This window comes from Antedon mediterranea, chromosome 6, assembly GCF_964355755.1.
Source record: "Antedon mediterranea chromosome 6, ecAntMedi1.1, whole genome shotgun sequence".
NCBI classification, from domain to species: domain Eukaryota; kingdom Metazoa; phylum Echinodermata; class Crinoidea; order Comatulida; family Antedonidae; genus Antedon; species Antedon mediterranea.
The window spans coordinates 479,955-504,167 of NC_092675.1; the positions used below are offsets into that span (position 1 = coordinate 479,955).

Sequence of the window (24,213 nt, forward strand, 5' to 3'; positions counted from 1 at the left end):
TATGAAATCTTTTATTTTGTACTTGAAAATCATAAAACTAGTTTATATTATATGAATGAATGGGCTAGGCTAGTTCGCCGTGCATCGCTGTTAGCAAAGATAGTGTAGTATCTTTGCTGTTTAGTCTGTATATGTAGAGTACAGTATAGAATCGCCGATTACCTCATGCGCAATAGCATGTCGGATTCCCTAACACTGAGCAGTTGAGTTCCGGTGCCGGAATCCTAACCACGGCGATAATAAATTTCTCAATCACATTTTTAAAATTTAATTCTATACAAATGCATTCTTCTAATATTTCTTCGTAATATTTTATATAAAATGAAATTCTTCAAAACAAATAAATCCATCCATGATGAATTTGAACAGTAAGGCCTACCTAACCTTTTTTTACAACTAGTAGGTATACAGAATGAATAAGTCATGTACTCAGCCTAGCCTGTAAAAAGAGACTAAGCAAACAATTTTAGGGCAGGCCCTATTATTAATATCATGGTTACATCCCTTTAGTAGGCCTAGCCCTACTCACCTGAAGGCGTTCTCTGCGATGAACATATGAAGAAGCATTGTAGAAATACCAAAATCAGCGTTAACATCATCCTTCTTCTTTATTAAACAATGTTATTTAATAAAATTGTTATAAGGCTGTATGCTTAATTACTACCATTGAAAGTTATTTCCTTGTAGTGGTATACTTCCGCCCTCATAAGTTCAAGAAGTTTAAACATGTATCAATTCATGATTTATCTACTACGTCACAACATAAATGATACCATAAATGGCTTTTATAAATTGGGTAAATCGCGCGTTACTTCTAAAATGTTTACTCGATGGTATATAAAGTTGGTTCGTACTTTCGGTACTTATTTAACCACCTGATGTAACCCTGTTTACTAATTAAATTTAGTTAGATAATTAGTTATTGACAATTAAAGCGAATTTAGGTTCAAACGATTTGCACCCAAATAGAGTGTTTTCCGATCGTAGTATACACTGCCTAATGCATGTCAATCTTGAAAAATACCCGCGCACAATTATACGAGGATGCTTCGCATTTACCTATCTTATTCTACAATAATTGTTTTTTATAGCTGAAAACCGGTTGAACAGCTCGAGTACAGCATCATAATGTTGAAGACAGGCCGATTTTCTTTACAAAAAATACTATTTTGATAGATTTAATATACGTTTATACAAATGTATTGATTTTCGATAAATGGAATATTCCAATATAATTATTTGCTTTAACGCGTACCTCTGTAGGTAAATTCATGGGCCCTTGGGGAATAAACCGAAAACTTTTGTACCCATCCTCTTCCCCATCCCTCAACCCTAATGTTATACAAAACACAAATTGAGTTAGGAGGTTTATATATTATTCTATTAACTCATTTATTATTATTAATCTATTTTTTTGTTAATGGTGAAATAAATATGTTGGCATAAATATAATATCAACTTTATTACAATTACATAGTTTCTGTTTATTGTATAAAAAAAACATACGTTAGGTTTATTTATTATTCTATTAACCCATTTATTATTATTATTATTATTCAATTTTTTCAAATGGTGAAATGAATATGTTGGCACAAAGTTTGCTTTGCGGTACCCTACACCGCGTATAAAATATCAACGTTTAGCAAAGCGTCTAAAATTTGAAGAACCCAAATGACAATGCATGCCGGCACTCCTTCATGTTTAAAATTCTAATAATTTTGCTTTTGAAATTTTCAGTCGTTGTTGACATCAGGGAAATTCATCGAGTAAATCCTCAAGAAATCGTGTTTCTGCTTCTTCAAGCAATCTAAAAATATGAAAAAGTAGAATAGATTGTTATCGTATATCTAAATGTTCTTAATGATTGATAAACGCCTAATATTACGTCAATTAACCCCTCTTTTGAAAAAGATATTCATGTATTTATCCACAATAAGTGTGTGTCTGTAATATTTAATGCGTCTTATGTGTCAAAAACATGACTTGGTAGGACAAGTATACTATGAAGCGAATATGTTCGAATAGTCAGGTACTAAGAGAACATCAGCTTACCTATTGTTTACGATAATCGGTTTAAAAGTGTAATGTACTAAAAGAAGATTTTCTTTCAATAATAAGAGGATAATGAATAAATTTTACTTACTTGGTGTCCTCCAAAAGCTGGAATTCAATGGGAAAGTGGTCGCTAACATCCTTGGTCTGAAATGAGAATTATTTCAAAATGAGTAAAATGTATATTATAAATGAAGAATGGTCTAAAATGTGTTATCAAACGTCTATATATTGTAGGATAATCTCATTTTTTGTATTCCAAAAAGTGGACGCTGGTGATCCAAGTTTTACGGATACGCGCCACCGGATTGAGTGCACATGATCATTAATTAAATGTTTTTTCCTGATGAATTTCCACCAGATCCCGCTTCCAACGTTAAGGTAAATTTTAATATTGTCAGTATATTATATTTTGTTGGTCTCACTTGCCATCCAATAAGTATAGTATATTATTACTAAACACTTTAATAGGAAAAACATTTCCTTTCGATCGGTACCAGTTTTAAGGGTTCTTTTTCATTTCTAAATAAGAATCATTAAAGTGTATGCCTAAGAACATTGGTCTTTAGATGGAAAGATAATTCGAGAGAACTTACCAAATCATATTCAAGAGCGTAAATAGCACTAAAATAGAAAATGGTAGCTGAACATGGTTTAATGCTTTTTGCGAGCAGTTCACCAGCTATAACAAATCTGAAAATAAACAGAAAACATTTAGAAAATACATGATAACGCACGATGACGTACAAGGCTTTGAATGTTTGTTTTTTCCTTTTTGTATTTTGTGAATCTCTGATAAATTATCACGTATTTTATTCGAATGACCGTACTCGAACCCTATGGTTAACATTGCTTGAACGCAACCCGCCAGCTTCGTAAAAGGTATGTATATTAAGTTTTATTGACTTTCTAAAATTTATAAAAAGTATTATCATTACTTTAATGTACCATATGATAGTATGTAAGTATTTATATATTTTGTATACATTGTATTTATTTATTTCTCTATTTATCTATTATAAAAAAATACATTAAGATTTACCTATCGTAAGCGCATTGAGAAGGTGAAACATTTGTATCTGCGTCATCGTCAATAAGCCAAGTAAATCTTTTGTTCTTTAATCGATTGTCTTTCCAATCTCTGACATACGTACACCCCGCATTCAAGTCACCTGCTATTATAACATCCTATTTAATAATAATGATATTGACAATAATATTAGTTTGAAATGATACTTCATAATCAATTCCATAATGATAATATCCATTTATATGTTTTCCTCAGTAGGCCTATTTACAATGTTCTAAGAAGTAGGCCTATACAATTTTATTGTGTACAATATTCTAACAAATAATTTTTTTCAGTGTGGACAATTGAGACCTGTATTTGGTGCAGTTTATATATAGATACTTTAAATAGATAATAGGCCTATATGTGGAAACAATTAAATATTAAGTCATCTTATAAGTTCATCTTGTATCGTTTTACAAAGCTTTTTATTTAAAGCCCAATAAACACATGTACGTGAACCGACCTCCTGCAAAGGTCTGAATTTATTTATTTTTCTTGATTCGACCCATGAATAAAGATCTTACCTTTAGTCCCCACTTATTTGTTATATCGTCATAAACATCTGCCAAACTGTCAATTTCGTCAAATGCTTTAGTTGGTTTTGTGTGAACTCCAACCACAGCAAAGTCTTTTACAACTAAAAAGAACAAACTGATTTAATTATGCCAAGCAAGATTGTTTTAAACCATGATTATTGTTTTGTTTGCAGTGAGTACGATAATAAACTAACTTTACGATAAGAACCAACGCGCGTTTGTGGATATTACGTCATGTCTGGTGACGTCATTTGATTGGATTTAAAAATTGTATTTTTATTAGAAATAGCATAAATGATTATTCTAGTTCTAGATTGAAAAGTTTTCTTATTTCTTTTATATTAGAAAAATGTATTTTTATATAAGTTATCGTCGATCGTTATTGTCCTAAAAATAAATTTTAAATGTGGATTCTTACTTGTCCAAGGACATTTAAAACGAACTATAAACGGTTCGCGCTCAAATGTATCCACCTGAAGTTCTTCGTCACCGTCGTCGTATTCGTATGAATCAGTCACCTCAAAATAATAGGACCTGCAATTGATAAATAGAGAAAATGAAATTGGGTTTCTCATTTGACCATCTAGTGAAAAATCGGCTTTACTGATTATATGAATATTTACACAGTACCGATACAGTGTTGTATAGTAAACAGAAATAGCCTGCTTACTTATAGAAATATGCATATTGTTCTTTGGATGACGTCCTTCCAACTCTGCTGCTTATTATCATGCTGTATTCATCTGAAGAATAACTGCAGGTTGCAAAAAGATACATTTTAACAAATAGAATATTTTTTATTATATATACTGTACATTAATAATCAATTAATTCAGTTTGTATACTCTCTTTGTAAGTAATGGTAAACCTGTCTGGCTACTTCAGTTACTTTGCTGCAAGCTACACATAGTAACTAGACATTAACTCGGATAGTATCTGAATCCATGTGATTGAAATGTAAAAAGGCACAGTAGATATTCTACAGTGGTCTTAATAAAGTCAAATGGTTGGAGAAAAACACTAGATTAGTCAAATTTGCTAATATAGTGTTTTTTTTAACATTTTAAATAAAAATGACATGATGAAAAAAGTTTCATTCATTTTTGTCCTTGATGATTTAAAAAAATAGTTCGCCATTGCTTCCTTAAGGTCCATTTATACTATGAAACGGGGATTGACGGTAACAGAAATGAATATGTATGTTTCTTTCAGAAAACAAAGAAATTAGAAAAGTTTTCATCATATGTAGAACTGTAGGACTTATATTATGCTGTCTTTGATGAAAATAATATATCAACACGTCCAGTGACGATACAACGATGTTATTGTTCGTGTTGGTCATGACGTGTCGTCATTTGATTTGGATTTCAAACCATATTATTTTATCAAAGATAACATAAATGGTTATAGGCCTAGTTCTAAAATACATTTTGTTTTATGTAAGAGAATGTATGTTTATCTAGTTATCGTCGATCGTTATCGTGCTAGTGTGTAGCAGCCTTGTTATACAGAAATGTATGGGAATAAAACAATACCTGTTTAATGATTGAATTAGTTCCACAATGGCTGTACCAGATTTGTCACGGATTTCCTGAATTAGAACTAAGTCATAACGGTTTAGGATCTATAACATAAAATAATAATATACATTTTAAAAATGTATTATGAACCTAAACATTTTTCAAAAATACTATTTTATAAGTGTCCATCGTGATAAGATCAATAATAGGGCCTACAACTCAACATGGAAACATTTTATATAAAAACCTTAGTTTCGTTGTCAACACATGGAATAACGGTTACTGTAGCATTTCAAGACTTCAAGATCTGAACGATGCTTATGTAAGGGGAAATCAGTATAATCCAGCATACTTTATATAGTATTCAGTGTGTGTATTATACCACATATACACTAGTCTTGATACTATGTACTATAAGCAAGGGCTTATTGTTAGATAATTTGGAATCGGTAGAAAAGTATATACATTGTTGAATCTTATTTGCTTCCGTATATATTTCAACGCGATCTGAAATGGGTGTGCAAGCGTTTTCTTTGTTCTTTATTGGTATACATTATATTAACAGGGAACTACAAGTAACCATCATCATTCACGAAAAATAATGTTGTTAAAAGACAACTATAGCTGGTGAACTTAAACCATAATAAACGGGACTTACCTGTACAAGTTGTTCCACTACGTCTGGTTTGCCAATTTTTGCTTTTCCAAATAGCTTTATATTAAACGCTCCAATCCTTAGTGATTTAGCAAACGTAATTGTCGTATGGAAGGTAAATATTATACCAATCACAAGTAGTATTTTTGTTGACGTTACCATTGTGATAGGCCTAAATTTACTCCACTCGAACAGATACTTTCCACTGTAAGTCCTTCAATCATATACGCGCTACCTTTTTATAGACTAATTCCGGGCCAACCCAATGACAATGCATGAATAGATTGTTTTTACCAATGCGAAAGTAAGTACTGGGAGTACAATCAAAAGAACCTTTATTATTCAAATGCTTTCACCCATCTCATTAACTTCCGATTTCTTGAAAGAATTTTTACTCTAAAGAATAGCCTAAAAAAATACAGTTATTGTTTAAATATTCATGGCGAAAACAATAATAGTGTGTGGATAGTTTAGTAAAAGTATACTTTCTTTTAATCAATGCTCATGGTTGATAAATGGCTTATATACCTCCATGGTTGATCTCATTCTAGCCTTCCCTGATTACTGCAACCATACCATACCTCCATGCTGCAACAGGATTAGATTGTCAGTTGAAGCGATACCATGACCAAAGGAGTGCCACGAGCATAAAGGAACCCACTGTTTCAAAGCAATGATTATTTTTTCATCGTTATCGATATTGGATGTAAATAAATATTTAAGTTCCAGAAGAAGGTGTTCCTTTAGAAACAACATGTTTAAGCACGTTTTTTTCTTTAAAAAAAAAAATGTTTAAGCACGTTTACACACTCCCTGGTTAAAGTAATATTTTATTTGGTGAGAACACATTCTTATAGTTATATTATTTCGGACACCTACATTTAGAACGGTCAAATAAGAAGAAAAAACACAACATCAATAGTATAAACATTTAAAATTATATGTAGGCTACAGTATAAACAACATAAGAGTAAAACAGTAGCGGAAAAATCAGGGAAAAACTAAGTACCATAATAGTGCACTATTAAATCAATGCGCCTTAAGAAAGGCAGGAAGAGGTAACGCCTTCATTAATTGAATGAACTGACGATCACTTATCCACGATGGAAGCACTCTCATACAATAAATGGGAAAATACGTCATGTACAAACCACCGACGAGGTAGCGATGACGTGGTGTTCTTGATGTTACACTATCAACCATACTATCCACGACTGGTGTTGCATCTCCGTAGCAATATTCTCGGTCTTTCCTGTAGAAGTCGGATATTCCATCCTGATGTTCTTTTCCATAATCGTCCTTAACATCTTCTTGAACGTTTTTCCATAACTCTTCAGAAATGCGATCAACATAGTTAAGTCCTATATTAGTTGCCTTTCCGTACTGACCAGGTTCAATGAGACATACCTAATAATATTTTGAATATTAGTTTTAATAGTTTTAGAATTAATCAATTTCAATATTCATTTCAATAATATAGCATTTATTGTTCGTACGTATTATACTTCCGTACTTGATATATGATTATTTTGCTATCTGCTGCTAAATGTAAAGGATATACCGTATATGCCTACCTTTACGCCCCATGGACTCATCTCGTAGCGTAATGTATCGTTAAAACATTCAATAGCGTACTTGGTCATACAGTAGGCACCGTTTCCTGGAATTGTAGACAATCCTGAGATACTTCCAACGTTAACAACACGACCTACACGACCAATTATAAAGAAGAAAATATTCTTTAAAATGTCATTATTGTAAACAGGCTGTTTCCGAGAAAGGTATTATTAAACATCTTGAACAATATAACTTCATCTGTCGTCATCGCATTATTTATCAACCTCATTATCTTTAATTATGAGTATAGGCCTACCTTTGCATCGTCGTATCATTGGTAGAAATGCCTTAGTGACTCTAATCGTTCCGTATACATTAACTTCAGCAATGCGTTTGATCGTCTCTATTTGTATTATTTCAATTTCTCCGTACGTCCATATACCGGCATTATTTACGATGGCCCACAAACCTTGGATTAAACATTATCAGCAAACAATTACTCATGAATAACCATAAACACTTTCATAATGTTATAAAAACATTTCTTTAGATATGATGCGTTAGCCAAACTCACATTTTTTCAAATGAAAAGAAAAAAGCTCACTGGATCACAGTATCTCCTGGTTTGCATACGTTTTGGCGAGAATAGCAGCACTGTAGGAAGGGAACTTAGGGACGAAAAAAACATATTCCATCATTGGCTCTTGAGCCTAATGTTGACCAATAGTCGACATTATGTCTATTCGGTCACATAGGATAACAGCAACAACTCACCAATATCGTTACGAAATGAATAGGTTATGGAATGGATACGTAAGGAATGAATATGTTAAGAAATGAATATGCTAAGAAATGAATATGCTAAGAAATGAATATGTTAAGAAATGAATATGCTAAGAAATGAATATGTTAAGAAATGAATATGTTAAGAAATGAATATGTTAAGAAATGAATATGCTAAGAAATGAATATGCTAAGAAATGAATATGTTAAGAAATGAATATGCTAAGAAATGAATATGTTAAGAAATGAATATGTTAAGAAATGAATATGCTAAGAAATGAATATGCTAAGAAATGAATATGCTAAGAAATGAATATGCTAAGAAATGAATATGAAATGAATATGAAAATGAATGTGTTAAGAAATGGATATGATAGGAAATGAAAATGAATATATGTTTACGAAATGATTATTTTATGAAATGTTTTTATGAAATGAATATATATTAGTCATAATAAAAGAAAAAAAACTTACCAACATCTTGAGGAAGTGACTTCTGTATCGTTTCTTTAGCAGCCAATACAGATTCTTCAGATGTGATATCACATTCAACTATTGTCAGCCGACTCGTTGATGACGTTTTCAGTAATCTAGCGTGTTTATGCTCTATGCAATTGAATGTAGATTTATTTAGTAAAATATGATTCATGCATTTCAATGTAGCTATAAGAGCGTATTATATCCACTGTTGACACTGGGGGTGCAGTTGGCACATTGTAAAAGGCAGAAATCACTAAATGATTAACACGACCGATGCATGCTAGTTGTACTTACCCGGGAATAAGCAACCTGCATATACAAGGTAGCCAAGTTGATCTAATCTCAGAGCTAGACTGTGACCAAAGCCTGTATCACAACCCGTTATAAACACTGCCTTGTTGCTAGGACTGAGCCTTCCTCTCGGTAATGCTTTGGATCCTATGTAAATGCCAATACTTATAAATGAAACTGCTACAATATATTCTGTTAAAATAAAGCAACAGCATCCTAAAAGTAAGCAGAACACCATAAGTGAAATATAAGTTAAATTTCCAACAGCCATTTGAATACAGAACTTCAGCCCGGTTCTAAAATAGACTTTATGTACATAAGTAGGTAAGCGGCCGTTGAGTACAAACGTGATTGATAAATATTAATAATATCATTTATTTTTGTCAATAGGTTGTGCTTACATTTTGATAACATTGTATGTTGTGTTGGCCTCTATCAGTGCACACAGCAACAATGATTGAGATGCGGCTAGAACAAGACACAAAGGTGATTTGATATTTAAAAATTATCGCAATCCGTTGAAGGCAACAATTGATATCGATTATGTCCCTTTGTAGTTTCTAAACTAATTTATTTAGTGGGAATATTCCAGTAAAGCAAATTTACGATGATTGAAGACTTTTTAAACAATTTTATTTCCTTTTTATTACTGATTGAAGCTGTAGCTGACTCAACAAGTTTTAACAAGAAATAGGCCTATTTCTTACAAAAAACGCCTCTCGTCTTTTTGCCGTAACAATTTTAATTATTGTTCTCTCTTCATAAAATGATGCCTTTTTATTGATATTCTATTCAATAATTTTAGAAATAATGAGTTATTATCAATTATTTTTGTTTAAAACAATCAGTAGTAAACATTTTAACATAAACATAAATATAGTCTTAAATGAGTCCTTAACTAAACTACTTGCCTAACGGCGCGGCGCGAAGAACTATAAAGCTTCCGAACGTGTGATGACATTACCGCACTCCTCGAACAATCCCTATGTCGTATGTCTAATGTATCTTTTCTATTCTTTTAAAATTCTCGATAATTAATAAATTTCAATCAATAATATCAAAATGTTATTTATTGATGTAACGTTTGAGGTAGGCTGGTAGAGGTACCATATAATTCATTATTCCAATGTATTGATGATCACCTAACCACGATGGAATTAACTCCATCGCATATACTTGTAAATACGTCATGATCAAACCGCCGACGAGGTAGCGATGACGTGGTGTTCTTGATGTTATACTATCAACCATACTATTCACGACTGGTGTTGCAGCTCCATAGCAATATTCTCGGCCTTTCTTGTAGATGTTTGTAATTCCGTCTTGATGTTCTTTTCCATAATCTTCCTTAACATCTTCTGGAACGTTTTTCCATATCTCTTCAGATATATTCTCAATATTGTTAATTCCTATATTAGTAGATTTTCCGTACTGACCAGGTTCAATGAGGCATACCTATTATTAATAAGTAAAAACAAAAACAAGTCACATTTCAATGATTAGGCCTATAATTAGGTTTAACTTCATCACAGTAAGAGCTTGGTTGTGATGCGATATCTGTTCCAATTTTATTAATCTTTGTTCAAACCAGCATACGAACCTTTAAGCTCTGTCTATACTATCAAACTAGTTTGACAAAAAGTGTGATGTGCCTAAATATGGTGATATGATGTCATTGTGTCCATATACGGGCACATCACATTTTGTTGTATTGTATTTAGTTTTTGTTTCGTGTTTTAGTTAAAGTTAAAGTTTTATTTAAATATATATATTTAATACCGTATCTTTGATAGCATTTTAATGAATAAAGGAATGTTTGAAAACTTATAAGAATGTTACCTTTACGCCCCATGGACTCATTTCGTAGCGTAATGTATCGTTAAAACATTCAATCGCGTACTTGGTCATACAGTAGGCACCGCCTCCTGGAATTGCAGATATCCGTCCCCCAAGACTCCCGACGTTGACAACACGACCTATAAAATTACATTCTTTTATATTCAGAAATATCAGTACTGCATCTATATTATCTATTTATATATTTTTTACACTAAGAAAGAGAGTACTGTACATTTCCCTAATCTAACATAGAAAGATCGTATAATTTCAAATGTGTACATATTATTTATTTTGTTCAAAATAGCAAACGTAGAGTACATTGTATACAAGTAGTAATACCTTTACATCGTCGTATTATCGGTAGAAATGCCTTAGTAACTCTAATCGTTCCGTATACATTAACTTCAGCAATGCGTTTGATCGTCTCCATCTGTGTTATCTCAATTTCTCCGTATGTCCATACACCGGCATTATTTACAATCGCCCACAAACCTTTAAAAAGTACAATTTGTTTGAAATTTGACTCTTAGATACATTGCAGTATGTTAATTAAGAATGAGAAAGAATGCAAAAGCCAAAGCTGCGTACCATCTAATTAATTAATTAATTTGAATAAAGATGCACGAACAACCTATCCACCATACGCATACACTCCTACCTTTAAAACAACCTATCCACCATACGCATACACTCCTACCTTTAAAACCAGTAAATTATCTATACTACTCAGGCGTATTCACATTATTGTTTTGCTTATTAATATTGGGAAATCTTTCTAACGTTAAATGATACTATTCGTTCAATGTCAGTGAAGGTGATGTTCTGTTCTTCTACTAGAGCATAAGGTTTTGCTTAATGACAATGACAAACCAATAAGGTTCAAGAGAGCACTTACAGAAACCTTTAGGAAGTGACTTTTGTATCGTTTCTTTAGCAGACAACACAGATTCTTCAGATGTGATATCACATGCAACTATTGTCAGACGATTAGTAGTTGATGACGTGCTCAGTAATCTTGCGTTTTCACGATCTAAACAAACCCAATAATCTGAGTACGGTATGTTGAGCCGTGGAATGTGCAAAAAGTCACATTCGTGCAAACAACCATTGTGCAAACATGTTGAACTCAAATGTGCAAACAACCACATTTGTGCAAACATGTCACCTTCAAATGTGCAAATCTGCAGAAATGTATAATCCACTAATGTGCAAACATCACGCCATTAGATGTAAAAAGGATCATAATTTGACGTTAAAAATGTTCAAAAGAAATTCTACAAAATGTGCATTCAACAGAGTACTTAATGGATACTGTCGTATACTCATTTTAAAGTGCTGCATGCACATGATCTTAGACCTGTATGCATGGTCTCTGTTAAATATTAAGAGTATATTGGGAAAAAATTGTTCAGTGCTTTAAAAATACTTTAAATACGCCATAAGCCTAGAAATTTGAATTTCTTTCCGGATCATGTCCTACTGATACAGTACAGTGCTCCATGCAATCCAGGCTCACGTACCCGTACCTGTTTACAGAATGCAAGGCATTGTCGTTTATGAATAATATTGTATGTAGCATTGTACTTACCCGGGAATAAGCAACCTGCATATACAAGGTAGCCAAGTTGATCTAATCTCAGGGCTAGACTGTGACCAAAGCCTGTATCACACCCCGTTATAAACACTGCCTTGTTGCTAGGACTGAGCCTCCCTCTCGGTAATGCTTTGGATCCTACGTAAATACCAACAATCATCAAAACAATTGCTACAATGTATTCTGTTACGATAAAGCAACAGTATCCTAAAATTAAGCAGAACATCATTAATGAAATGTAAGTTGAATTTCCGACAGCCATGATTGAATTTCCGACTTCAGCAAATATCCAGTAGACCCTTATCTACAGACTGTTGAATGTCGTAATACAATACAGCACTGTAAATAAAACATTGTATTGAGTATGCCCCAGAAACTACTGTATACGCAAAAAATCTTTGCTATTCACCACAATTAATCAACCTTAAATTGGTTTAAGGGCATTTAAAAACTGAACACCATTCAGTCTTAAATGCTCTTAAAACCACAATATTTTTACCATATAGTACCATCGTATACTCATCAATAATCATCTGCTTCAATTGTTAATCTGTATGGGTATGTTATGGCATATCTATATACAGTATAAATTTACGTAAGGGTGTAAAATTCGGTAAATCGCGCGTTACTTCTAGAATGTTTACTCGATGGTAGGCCCAATATAAAGTTGATTCGCCTAAAGACCATGTTTACTAATTAAGTTGAATTAGATAATTAGTTAGACAATTAAAACGGATTTAGGCTCAAAGATTTTGCCCAAATAGGGGTGATTTCCGATCCGTGGTATACAATGTCTAATGGAAGTCGATGCTGAAAAATACCCGCAAGTGAGTTGACCAATCACAATTAGTGATAATCATCCAACCTGTTTCTTGTCGTAGGTGAACTTGTTTGCGTCTACGTGTTTGCGTTACGTCTTCAGTTGGTAGGCCTACAGTACCAAGCTTTTTAGGCGTGTTGTCTATTTAAATAGACGTCCCTAATTTCGTTGGAAAAAAATTGGAAATGTGTAACGCTTGGCATTTCGTGTCATTTCGTGTTGCGAAAATATGGAATGTTAGTTTTATTTACTACGGTACTTTTTGTCTTTCGTTCGCTTGCATATTTTTAGTTAATATTCTCGTTTATAATTATTTTATTTAACGTTATTGACTGATATAAAATAAATATAAATAAATAATAATTCTTATATCTCTAAATGTCTCAAAATATCTGGGACATTCTTAACTTACTTTACACGGACGCTATCTCTATCATTAATCCGAAGTGCCTTACTTATTTTATACGTTGTGCATATATGCAAAAACAATCCTTTATTAGATTTATGGAAATGAGATAACAACATTTATTACAGGCATATGGTGCATATTCTCATCTATACTGCAAATTAATAACAAATAATAAATGCTTATAGAAATAAATTTAAAATAATATTTATTGTTGCGATTTGACGTAGGCAGGTAACGGCAACATCGAATTCATTACTGAAATAAATTGAAGATCTCCTAACCACGATGGAAGCATTTCCATCATGTACATCTGTACGTACGTTATGATCAAACCGCCGACGAGGTAGCGATGACGTGGTGTTCTTGATGTTACACTATCAACCATACTATCCACGACTGGTGTTGCATCCCCATAGCAATATTCGCGGCCTTTCCTGTAGAAGTCGGACATTCCGTCTTGATGTTCTTTTCCATAATCGTCCTTAACATCTTCTGGAACGTTTTTCCATATCTCTTCAGATATATTCTCAATATTGTTAATTCCTATATTAGTAGCTTTTCCGTACTGACCTGGTTGAATGAGACATACCTGTAGTGAGAAATGACTACCATTATTACCATTTAAACTGTAAAAGTCAACCGGTATTTTAACTTTAGATATTGAACCTAAACTATTACAGTTCTAATATACCAGGAGCGTTGTGTGGTGTGAAGATTAATAGACCTATACTGTAATTATGTTGCTCTTGAAAAAAACAAAACTTTACAATATATTTACCGTTACGCCCCATGGACTCATCTCGTAGCGTAATGTATCGTTAAAACATTCAATCGCGTACTTGGTCATACAGTAGGCACCGTTTCCTGGAATGGCACTTATTCCACCAATGCTTCCAACGTTGATAACACGACCTACATATTATTTGTAAAGATAAACAAGAAGAGAATATACCTTATGATTTTACATAAATTAGAGTGTGCATTTATGAATACATTTTATTTTCTGACTGCATCCTCATTTTTAAAGATTCCAGGAAGGTTTCCAGGATAACGTCACATATTACAACCGATAATTTAATATGTTGGTTAGCGTAAAAACATCTTTATCACTGTAGCATACCCGGTTTAATTTCACTATACCTTTACATCGTCGTATCATTGGTAGAAATGCCTTAGTAACTCTAATCGTTCCGTATACATTAACTTCAGCAATGCTTTTAAACGTCTCCATCTGTGTTATCTCAATTTCTCCGTATGTCCATATACCGGCATTATTTACGATCGCCCACAAACCTACAAACGAATGTATAATAACTCTATATGACCATGCCTATAATGTGTATGTGCAATTGTTACCGTAAAAGTACAACGAAAAGTTGTATTTTCTTTCAAATATTGGAATAGGAAGAAAGGTATAGGTCATTGTTGTTCTATCAGCTTGACGTGCTTGAATGACATTAATATTGGATGGAAACAGTTACTTACAGAAACCTTTAGGAAGTGACTTCTGTGCCGTTTCTTTAGCAGCCAACACAGATTCTTCAGATGTGATATCACATGCAACTATTGTCAGACGATTAGTAGTTGATGATGTGCTCAGTAATTTTGCGTTTTCACGATCTAACCAAAACCAACGAGAATTTTATTGATAATTAAACAAGAACAAATAACTAAAAAAAAAAAAGACAGGCTGCTGCTAATATGATTAACTTCTCCATTGCTGTGCCGCTAGCTTGCACATCTGTAAAGCTGAGAAATTAGTACAAATTAGTACTTACCCGGGAATAAGCAACCTGCATATACAAGGTAGCCAAGTTGATCTAATCTCAGAGCTAGGCTGTGACCAAAGCCTGTATCACACCCCGTTATAAACACTGCTTTGTTGTTAGGACTGAGCCTCCCTCTCGGTACTGCTTTGGATCCTATGTAAATACCTATACTTATAAATAAAACTGCTACAATATATTCTGTTAAAATAAAGCAACAGCATCCTAAAAGTAAGCAAAACACCATCAATGAAATATAAGTTGAATTTCCGACAGCCATGTTTTTGGGGGATAGTTTACATAGCAGGGTCTAAAGTCTACATTACAGAACTTTATACCACAGAGTATTTATAGATCATACACACTTGTTCTTATTTTGTATTTAATGTAATAGTAATTAGAAAATATATAAAATAAAAAAATAGAAAAGACATATGCGGCTTGATTGTTGACATAAATGTGTTAATGTCATCAATATATTGATGATAACACGATCATCATATACATTTCGATTCCTTTAACACTACATTAAAATACAGTTTTATCTCGGAAGGAAGCCCATACTACCTAAACAAGGCCATATAGATGGCTGCAGTCGCGTGCTCTGAGTTAGTGTTTACCGACCGACCGACCGACCAACCGACCAACCGATCGACCGACCGAAATTGCTGAACATGTTTAAAACAATTTATATTTTTTTAAATTTAGGCCAGATAACGTAATTTCGAGTTGAAAAGCGAATCAAATATGATATTATTTTTTAACAAGTTGTAAAACAGAAATCCGGCAAAAACAGTGCATATTAACATTTAACGCGCAATGCGCATGCAAAAATCTGCACACTCATGGCAATTTTTTAAATGCTTAAAATTGCCTGAAACGTACTCTTATTTCATCGAAAATAAATGTTGACAATTTTAAACATTTTTAAGCGCGCGTACGCATGCATTATATGAGCTACGCACGTAATTGTAGTGTCATATGATTTATGCCCTGAAATTTATGAGTACCACATTTTATTTAATTGTGATTCATGCTTGTGAAGATATGATTACAAACGTGATTTCGTTAAATCGTGCGTAGACCGCGTAATTTTTGATTGCGCACCGTGAAAACATAACCACATCGATTCCTGGCCATAAGGAATATACTGTTAAAAATAAACATAGCTAGATGAAACTGATATCAAGACAAGGCGATATACAAGGTACTGTTGACCGACCGACCAACCGACCGACATAATGAACTGTAGTAGAGTCTTTGCACGCGACTAAAAATCCCAGTGGGCGAGGCTTAGTTCTTTGGCTTACTTTTCATCAATGTTGGTGGCGCAATTGAACATTTCTCATTCATTACGAAATTCTCTGTGTGTATTCCATGTGATAGGGAGACTGATATGATATTGTAAATTGTTATTAAACTTAGTTATTTAATGTGATTCGATGTAAGTCATATTTTTAGTTGTTTTGGTGTTTATAATAAATAAATGAATCTAGGTACAATAAACAGGCATATAAGCGCAATGTAGTAGGCATTACTACTCTAGCTCTAGGCCACCTCTCAGCTGGTCTATTTTTTTCGATCTGATTATCTGGCCCAATACCCACTTTGCCTCCCGAGGAGAGATGGTAGATTCTTGGCTTAGCTACTACTGTACTTTTTTTTTTACCCTTATCTAAAATGTATAAAAGAGTTATTTATTATACTGTATTGATAACTCTAAACAAAAATACATCAAATCTGTAGTTAGATAGGCTACCTAGTAGGGGTAGTAAAAAAATGTATGATTATTATTAAATCATTAAATAATGAATGTAGGCCTAGGCTATCTATGAATGATGTATGTTGAAATAATTGATTCAATTTAAATCAATGTGAAATTATTTTTCAGAAATCATGAAATGCCATTATGAAGTACTAGGTGTTGAACAAAATGCCTCTGACAACAGTTTAAAAAAAGCATACAGAAAATTAGCATTACAATGGCATCCAGGTACTGGCATTTTTTATGTAAAGAAAAATTACAAAAATATAAATATTAAATAAATTTATCCTAGAATGCAATTTAATTACAATATAACTAATAAGAAACCTGATTAATACAGGAATGCCAAAATAAATTGGTCTTTTAAGATACGACATAAATATAAAAACCGTTTGTTTTTATAAATTTAACTTTTCAGACAAAAATCCAGACCGTATTGACGAATGCACTTCTTATTTTGCTGTCATACAGCAGGCTTATGATGTGTTAAGTGATCCACAGGAGCGAGCATGGTATGATAAACACAGAGAAGCCATCATTCGCGGAGGTCAGTGTTTGATTAAATTGGGTGGGGAATGGGATAGGGTTATAACTTACCCTCATTAAATGCCATAGTTTGGACAGCATCACAACCAGACTGACACACAAATTGAGGTTTAAACTAATATATTAAGAAGAATGCTATAAACTAATATTTACTTTTGAATAATATTTTAAATAACAATTTTTTGATCGCTTTCTTTCTTCTCTCCCCATGAAGAATATTGTCAAAGGAGGAATTGGAATGAAAAAAAAGGAAAAGTTTTTATAGAGATAATAGCAATTGGGATTTAAATGTTTTTACTTTGTTTTAAGAATAAGTTTTAACTTTGTATATTTTAAAATGCAGTTGATTGTTAAAAGAGAAAATGATCGGCCTACCTGACGTACTGTAATTCTATGTTTTATTATGTAGCACAATGGCATTCACCACTAGTTTTAGGCTAGCTATATCAAGGATAGTTTGTTAAATAATTTTTTTCTTCTAGGATTTGGTGATGACTACAAGGATGACTTTATTGATTTGGTTCCGTACTTGTCACCGTCATGTTACTCAGGTTTCTCAGATGATTCCAAGGTACACTAATTACTATAATTAGAAAGAAACCCTACTGTACTCTTTTAAAAACTGTACTCAAAGTACTTTACAAATAAATGATTTAGCACTGAGAGTATATTTTGCAAGACATAAAATGTACAAACTTTGTATTTAAAAAGCAATTTGTTTTTCATCTTTACATACGTATAATATATTCTTTGGAAAGGTTTCAGAAAGGCTTCATAAAAACTTGACCCTTTTATGTGTTTTTAGGGATTTTATTCTGTATATGGTGATGTGTTTCATAAAATAGCCGAAGAAGACAAAAGATTTATGGACTCTGATGCTAGTGATTATGATATTCCCGCATTTGGGGATTCAAAAAGTAATTACGAAGAGGTTAGATTTTATATTAATTATGCTAAATTAAATAATTTTGCATCACACACTCAATCGAATATTAGGGACTTCAGCACTGAGTATTGTTTTTTGTTATAATTTTGAATACTGAGTATAGAGATATGTCAAATAAAAATAATAAATACATTAATAAGGTTTATTTTAATATTAATTGACAGGTTGTTCATATATTTTACGCATATTGGCAAAGCTATAGCACTTCAAGGTCATTTGTTTGGGTTGAGAAATATGACACAAGAGAAGCACCTAATCGACAAATTTCACGACTGATGGAAAAGGACAACAAGAAACTTAGAGACAAAGCAAAGAAAGCATGGAACGGCCATATCAGGGTAAAGCTCTGTCTACACTGTCAAACTTTATGTGATGTGCCCATATATGGACATGATGATGTCATATTAGTGCCATATTTGAGTATATCACTACCATATATGGTATTTTTGTCAAATTAGTTTGATAGTGTAGACAAAGCTCTAGGGTAACTTTTCTTCATTTATATTTTGTTGGAGGTTATTATATTTTATTTTTAGTTATTTAACATATTTTTTTTTATATATTGTGTTATTCCCTGCTGTATGTTATGTTTGATTAACTAATTTTTTTAACCTTAAAATAATTTCATACATTTTAATTTCTTTCAGGAATTAGTAACAATGGTTAAGAAACGTGACAAACGAGTACAAGCAAGGAAGGTAATAAGTTTCACACTTTTATTTTTGTAATCAATTTAATTTAACAGAGAGTGAAAACAGATGAGTTATTTAACAGAATTTGTATCCCACCCACAAAGGAAACATTAACCATTTGAATCAAAGACTGGCACTAGTCTTGCTGTACAAATGGGAATGTAATGTATTGATCCTGGACAAATGTATACAGTCAACTCTCCCAAAACTTTCCCAAAACCAGACTTTCCTTTAAAGTTTTTGAGAAAGAGTAAGAGGAAGACCAATATTACTTTATTTAGATGTTTTAAGAATCTATTATGTGTAAAGTGGGACGTGCCCACGAAAGACAAACAAATTTGAGGTCAAAAAGGTCTCAAATTTAATTTTACATATTAGGCCAGCCCAAAGGTGTCTGGTGTTGGAAGAGTTGATTGTACTTATGAAACAAATGCATAATTACAATGATATTAAAGAACTAACAAAGTGAAATATTAGAAACTTAAATGAATGTCATTAACATTTGTTGTTTTGTTATATGAAAGGCACTGATGGAGGAAAGAGCAGCAGAAAGAAAGAAGTTGGAGGCAGAGAGAAAAGTAAAACAGCAGAAAGAAAGAGCCAAGTGAGTACAAAATACTTTTGATGATGGCTGTATACACACTCTGGTATAAATATGAGTCTAATATCAAATCAAATAATACTCTTTTGTCCTAAGTAAATTCAAGGATCGATATAGTGGAGAAAAAAATAAATACAGCAGTACTGTATATACAAATAATACACAAATTTGTTATAAAAATATGAAATTGTCATCTCTAGACGTCATGAAGAATATGCAATAGAGGGTATGAAAGCCAAGGCAGAAATGGAGGAAGATCTACAAGCTATGGAGGCTAAGCTGAATGAAGAGTTTGGTGTCAATTCATCAGTAAGCTTAGGTTAGTATCAATGATGTTGTATGACATTCCCTAATTGGCCAACCAACATATATGACTGACTACCTATTTTCTGAACTGCTAACTGTCCAATGAAGTTGTAGAATGTTACTTATGTCCTTATAGCTTTAATCAAATTACTATGTCATTTAATATTGTCCTTAATGTTTTAGACGGCTCAGATGACTGTTCAGATCCAGATGAGATGTTAAGTGATCTGTTTTGTATTGCATGTAATAAAGAATTCAAAAGTGATAAAGCGTAAGTAACCAAGCCTACATTAAGTACATATAAACAAATAGTAATAACACTCCAATTGAACCTAAAGCTCTGTCTACACTATCAAACTTTATGTGGGAAAAAAATGTGATGTGCCCATATATGGACATGATGATATATCGATACCACATTTTGGGACATCACACTTTTATCAAACTAGTTTGGTAGTGTAGACAAAGCTTTATAATAAACAGTTAAAGTTACTTTTTTTTCTGGTGACAGATTTGCAAATCATGAGAATTCGAAGAAACACAAAGAAAACATGACTTTTTTAAAACAGCAAATGGAAGATGAGGAGTCGGAATTTGTAGGAGAAGATGAGGAGGAAAATGTTGATAGTGAAGAAATTGACAATTTAAATGGATCAACAATAGACACAGATGATGAAACTAAATCTACCAATAATGTTGAAGAGGATGCAGAACAATTTGTTCAATCTAAATCAAAGTTGGTGTTTTAAGCTGTTTGTTTTTAAAGGGGGGTTCCGGGTTTAAAATGAATAGTAAAAAATGTAAAATATATTTGTTTGTCTCTTGAACGGTAAAAGTTTCAATTTATATAAGCGCCCAGTGAAGCAGAACGAAGGCTGTGAAATGAGGCCAGATTACAAGTGCAGCTACGGCAAAATCACACTGTGGTTACAGAATAGGAAATTCGTGAAATGGTCAATCTTCCGACGACTCGTTATCATTAACCATATCAATTACTTTTGTAAAATTATACTTATCTGATGTAATTTTAGTCGGTCTTCCCATTTATAAAGTCAATTTTCTATGAAAATCCATCAAAACAGTGAAAAATTAGATAAGTTTGCACTTTACGTTTGCCGATTTTCGCACTGACTTAGGGAAAGCCTTCAAAATCAATGAAGCGTAACGTATACATTCCTGAGCGAGGAGAGCGAGACGACGATACACGTGCTCTCTCTGCCCATGCCTGGCATCGTCGCGTGATAAGCAGATACAGTATACAATACCAAACTGGTCGGGTCGAGTATACCCCGTCTATAATCACAACATGAACGATGTACAGTATTTGATTGAAGGTCGACTCAACCTACCGGAATGGTATAGATAATATAGCTCGAATGAGAGAGTTGGAATATTTGTAAACATAAGTACAGTATTGCTAATTTTAACAAGTGTAGCCTAGCGTAAGTAAAAGGCCTGGTAGTATCAATTCGCATAGGGTCTACTACACTAGCTAGCTCAATTTTTAACTGGGCCGGATCGGCTAGGCTAGGCTAGGTCTCCTTCCTACTACCGGTCTACTTGCTTGATGCAGTATCCGCTTTTTTGGAGAGTAAACTAGGCCTACTTATTAGACGATCGGGACACCATACGTGCGGACGGTGATCGGACCTTGTTTTGCCTCAATATTTACAGCCGATTTTTGTAGAACGTTTTTAATAGGTTTAGATTGTTTAGGAGTTTGGTTGATAGGATGGGTTTGGAATCCACTGAGTTTTGTTATTTATGGGCCAATCGTTTAGTAATAGGCTAGCTAGGCCCATGAATGATGGCCCCAATGTTTTAACGTAGCCATCGTGGCATGGAATCCCTAGTCAGAAATGGCTCTCACCCCGGCATGAATAAAATGATTTAGGCTAGGCCTAGCCTAGTACGTGAAGCCGATATACGATCTGTACTATAGGCCTATTATTATAAATTCGAGGTATAAAAATAGTATAATTTATGACTCCGTAATCTGTACTAAATTTTGTATTTCATTAAATGTCAAATAAATATATGCTACTACTGTTATTATTACACTTTAGGCCTAGCTTAGCAAATCTACAAAAAATGTATTTCACAATGATCGGGTGGTCGTCGTTTGACAGAGGAGAGAGAACACAACGTACAAGCTTGACGTCGCGAGTTTGGAATCCACTGATGACGTGATTTTGTGAATATCTCATGAATATTAATGAGCTTCCCTAAGCTGCTGAAAAACAGATTTTCCATGAATTTACCCTAAAATGTATATGAAATTTAATTTTTTTAATTTCTCGTTATTACTTCTTCATTCTGACATGTCTATATTGTTATAATATTTTTTATTTAATAAATAAACGATATTTAAAAGCAATTTTAAACCCAGAATCCCCCTTTAAATACAGTAGAACCCCTATTACGGACCACTTTGGGACCCCAACAAAGTATAAAAGTTTCTCTTGTTTAGGAGCTGGCCATAGTGTAAAAATATGTATTTCCCTTTGTTTATTTCACAGGAAAGTGTCAAGGAATGTCCCAAAGGAGGGGTTCATTTATCTAATTCATTTATGTATACTGTATTTAATACTTCAATTTAATTGATCATACAAAATAAAATATCTATCTATCTATTAGAGTAAGCTGATCAACTCATTGTTATTTTGATTTATTAGTTGCCAACAGTATTTACGCATTTTCTTGTTAGGTTATCAAAAAAACAAAAGAAGAGGCGGAGACAACAGAATAAAGTGAGTTTAAAACATTATAATTATACTTGTACATTATTGTTACAATAACTATCAAATATCATCAATTACTACTATTAAAACAGATGAATTTTTACTTTATAATGTAACCACAACTACATTACATAACAGTAGACATTATCACAGTCTGGGCTTCTGTAAAACACTAAACTTCTACTCACTATATCTACCTCTACTATGTACAGTATCACCTGAGATTGTTTTGGAAGCCCAACCCAATCAAGTTGTCATGTTTTTCCTACGAATATATTTCCTAAGTTTTTAAAAGCTTGAAAATATGAAGAAAGTTAAGATTTTTAAATCATTTATTACAGAATAAAGAAGGTGATGAGAATGAAGAAGGTAACAATGAAGAAGACAATGAAACCACTAAAAAACCAATCACATCAGAGGAAATAAACAAAATAACAGATGAATTAGGTGAAAGGTTAGAGGTCAACGATAATGACACTCTTACTAACAATAAAGATTCTGATGGAGATAATGAGGAATTAACCCAAGCACCTGTGTAAGTGAAGAATTATTTTTACATTTCAGAATAATCTCTTTAGAAAAAGATACAAAATGGAGGTCAAAATGTAGGCCTATCACTAAGACCTTTTGATGTGAGTAACCTTATTACATTGTGCAAAATATTGATCATTTTGTACATTACATAACATATATTTAAAAAAATGAAAATAGGACTTACTTGTTTTTTATTTTGTCTGTATTTAATTCTGTTGTTATATTTGATGAGAGAGAAAGCTATGAACACTGTAATTTCCAAATGTATGGATGAATAAAGTGATGTCTATGTCTATGTCTATCTAATACTGATAGAAACAAAACAAAACACTCTTTCTATGTTTATTTTCAGTAATGTAAAAAAGAAGGGCAAGAAAGCAAAACAAGCTCGCAAAGAAGCAGCAAGACAAAATGCTGTTGCTGGGGCAGATGAAACACACCAGCCACCACCACCTGAGTCTTTAATATGTAACACCTGTAATATGAAATGCAAATCTAAAAATAAGTTATTCATTCATTTGAAAGAGAGTGGTCATTCACTGAGACTGCCCAGTACAGCGATGAAAGATGAAAAACGTAAAAAAGGGAAAAGAAGCAAAGGAAAAAACGCACATATACATGATTCTTGATATATTTTTGATTTTAATTTATTATTAAATAAAATTTTAAACTGTAACTAAACAGTACATCGTGTGCAAATGGTTGTCT

General features: G+C 32.8%; 5 protein-coding genes across 6 annotated transcripts; 1 reads left to right on the forward strand and 4 right to left on the reverse strand.

The window, feature by feature from the left end:
* Positions 1 to 1,444: 1,444 nt before the first annotated feature.
* On the reverse strand, positions 1,445 to 6,074 carry LOC140052302 (deoxyribonuclease-1-like). The gene is made up of 9 exons (XM_072097798.1): positions 5,839 to 6,074; positions 5,196 to 5,284; positions 4,331 to 4,414; positions 4,079 to 4,194; positions 3,649 to 3,761; positions 3,095 to 3,240; positions 2,649 to 2,745; positions 2,144 to 2,199; positions 1,445 to 1,807 (listed from the first exon to the last, which is right to left on the reverse strand). Exons 1-9 carry the CDS (start codon positions 5,995 to 5,997, stop codon positions 1,750 to 1,752), a joined length of 918 nt encoding a protein of 305 aa, XP_071953899.1. The 5' UTR covers positions 5,998 to 6,074; the 3' UTR covers positions 1,445 to 1,749.
* A 655-nt stretch (positions 6,075 to 6,729) lies between these two features.
* LOC140051758 (D-beta-hydroxybutyrate dehydrogenase, mitochondrial-like) lies at positions 6,730 to 9,217 on the reverse strand. The gene is made up of 5 exons (XM_072097064.1): positions 8,950 to 9,217; positions 8,650 to 8,781; positions 7,709 to 7,861; positions 7,410 to 7,543; positions 6,730 to 7,242 (listed from the first exon to the last, which is right to left on the reverse strand). Exons 1-5 carry the CDS (start codon positions 9,215 to 9,217, stop codon positions 6,865 to 6,867), a joined length of 1,065 nt encoding a protein of 354 aa, XP_071953165.1. The 3' UTR covers positions 6,730 to 6,864.
* A 422-nt stretch (positions 9,218 to 9,639) lies between these two features.
* Positions 9,640 to 12,616, reverse strand: LOC140052299 (D-beta-hydroxybutyrate dehydrogenase, mitochondrial-like). Of its 2 annotated transcripts, XM_072097790.1 has the most exons (5): positions 12,374 to 12,616; positions 11,681 to 11,815; positions 11,125 to 11,277; positions 10,786 to 10,922; positions 9,640 to 10,401 (listed from the first exon to the last, which is right to left on the reverse strand). In XM_072097790.1, exons 1-5 carry the CDS (start codon positions 12,606 to 12,608, stop codon positions 10,012 to 10,014), a joined length of 1,050 nt encoding a protein of 349 aa, XP_071953891.1. In that variant the 5' UTR covers positions 12,609 to 12,616; the 3' UTR covers positions 9,640 to 10,011. The 2 variants fall into 2 exon arrangements, with proteins under 2 accessions (XP_071953891.1, XP_071953893.1); XM_072097792.1 differs by lacking the exon at positions 11,681 to 11,815 and having other exon boundaries at positions 9,641 to 10,401.
* Positions 12,617 to 13,813: 1,197 nt separating this feature from the next.
* LOC140051760 (D-beta-hydroxybutyrate dehydrogenase, mitochondrial-like) lies at positions 13,814 to 15,654 on the reverse strand. Its single transcript, XM_072097065.1, has 5 exons — positions 15,387 to 15,654; positions 15,094 to 15,228; positions 14,749 to 14,901; positions 14,387 to 14,520; positions 13,814 to 14,197 (listed from the first exon to the last, which is right to left on the reverse strand). The coding sequence occupies exons 1-5, from the start codon at positions 15,652 to 15,654 to the stop codon at positions 13,814 to 13,816; spliced, it is 1,074 nt and encodes a 357-aa protein (XP_071953166.1).
* A 1,078-nt stretch (positions 15,655 to 16,732) lies between these two features.
* Positions 16,733 to 24,192, forward strand: LOC140052293 (dnaJ homolog subfamily C member 21-like). The gene is made up of 14 exons (XM_072097780.1): positions 16,733 to 16,818; positions 17,266 to 17,367; positions 17,558 to 17,686; positions 18,168 to 18,256; positions 18,491 to 18,616; positions 18,796 to 18,969; positions 19,279 to 19,329; positions 19,848 to 19,927; positions 20,125 to 20,243; positions 20,414 to 20,501; positions 20,742 to 20,966; positions 22,938 to 22,980; positions 23,313 to 23,506; positions 23,858 to 24,192. The coding sequence occupies exons 2-14, from the start codon at positions 17,271 to 17,273 to the stop codon at positions 24,132 to 24,134; spliced, it is 1,692 nt and encodes a 563-aa protein (XP_071953881.1). The 5' UTR covers positions 16,733 to 16,818; positions 17,266 to 17,270; the 3' UTR covers positions 24,135 to 24,192.
* The last annotated feature ends 21 nt before the right edge of the window (positions 24,193 to 24,213 follow it).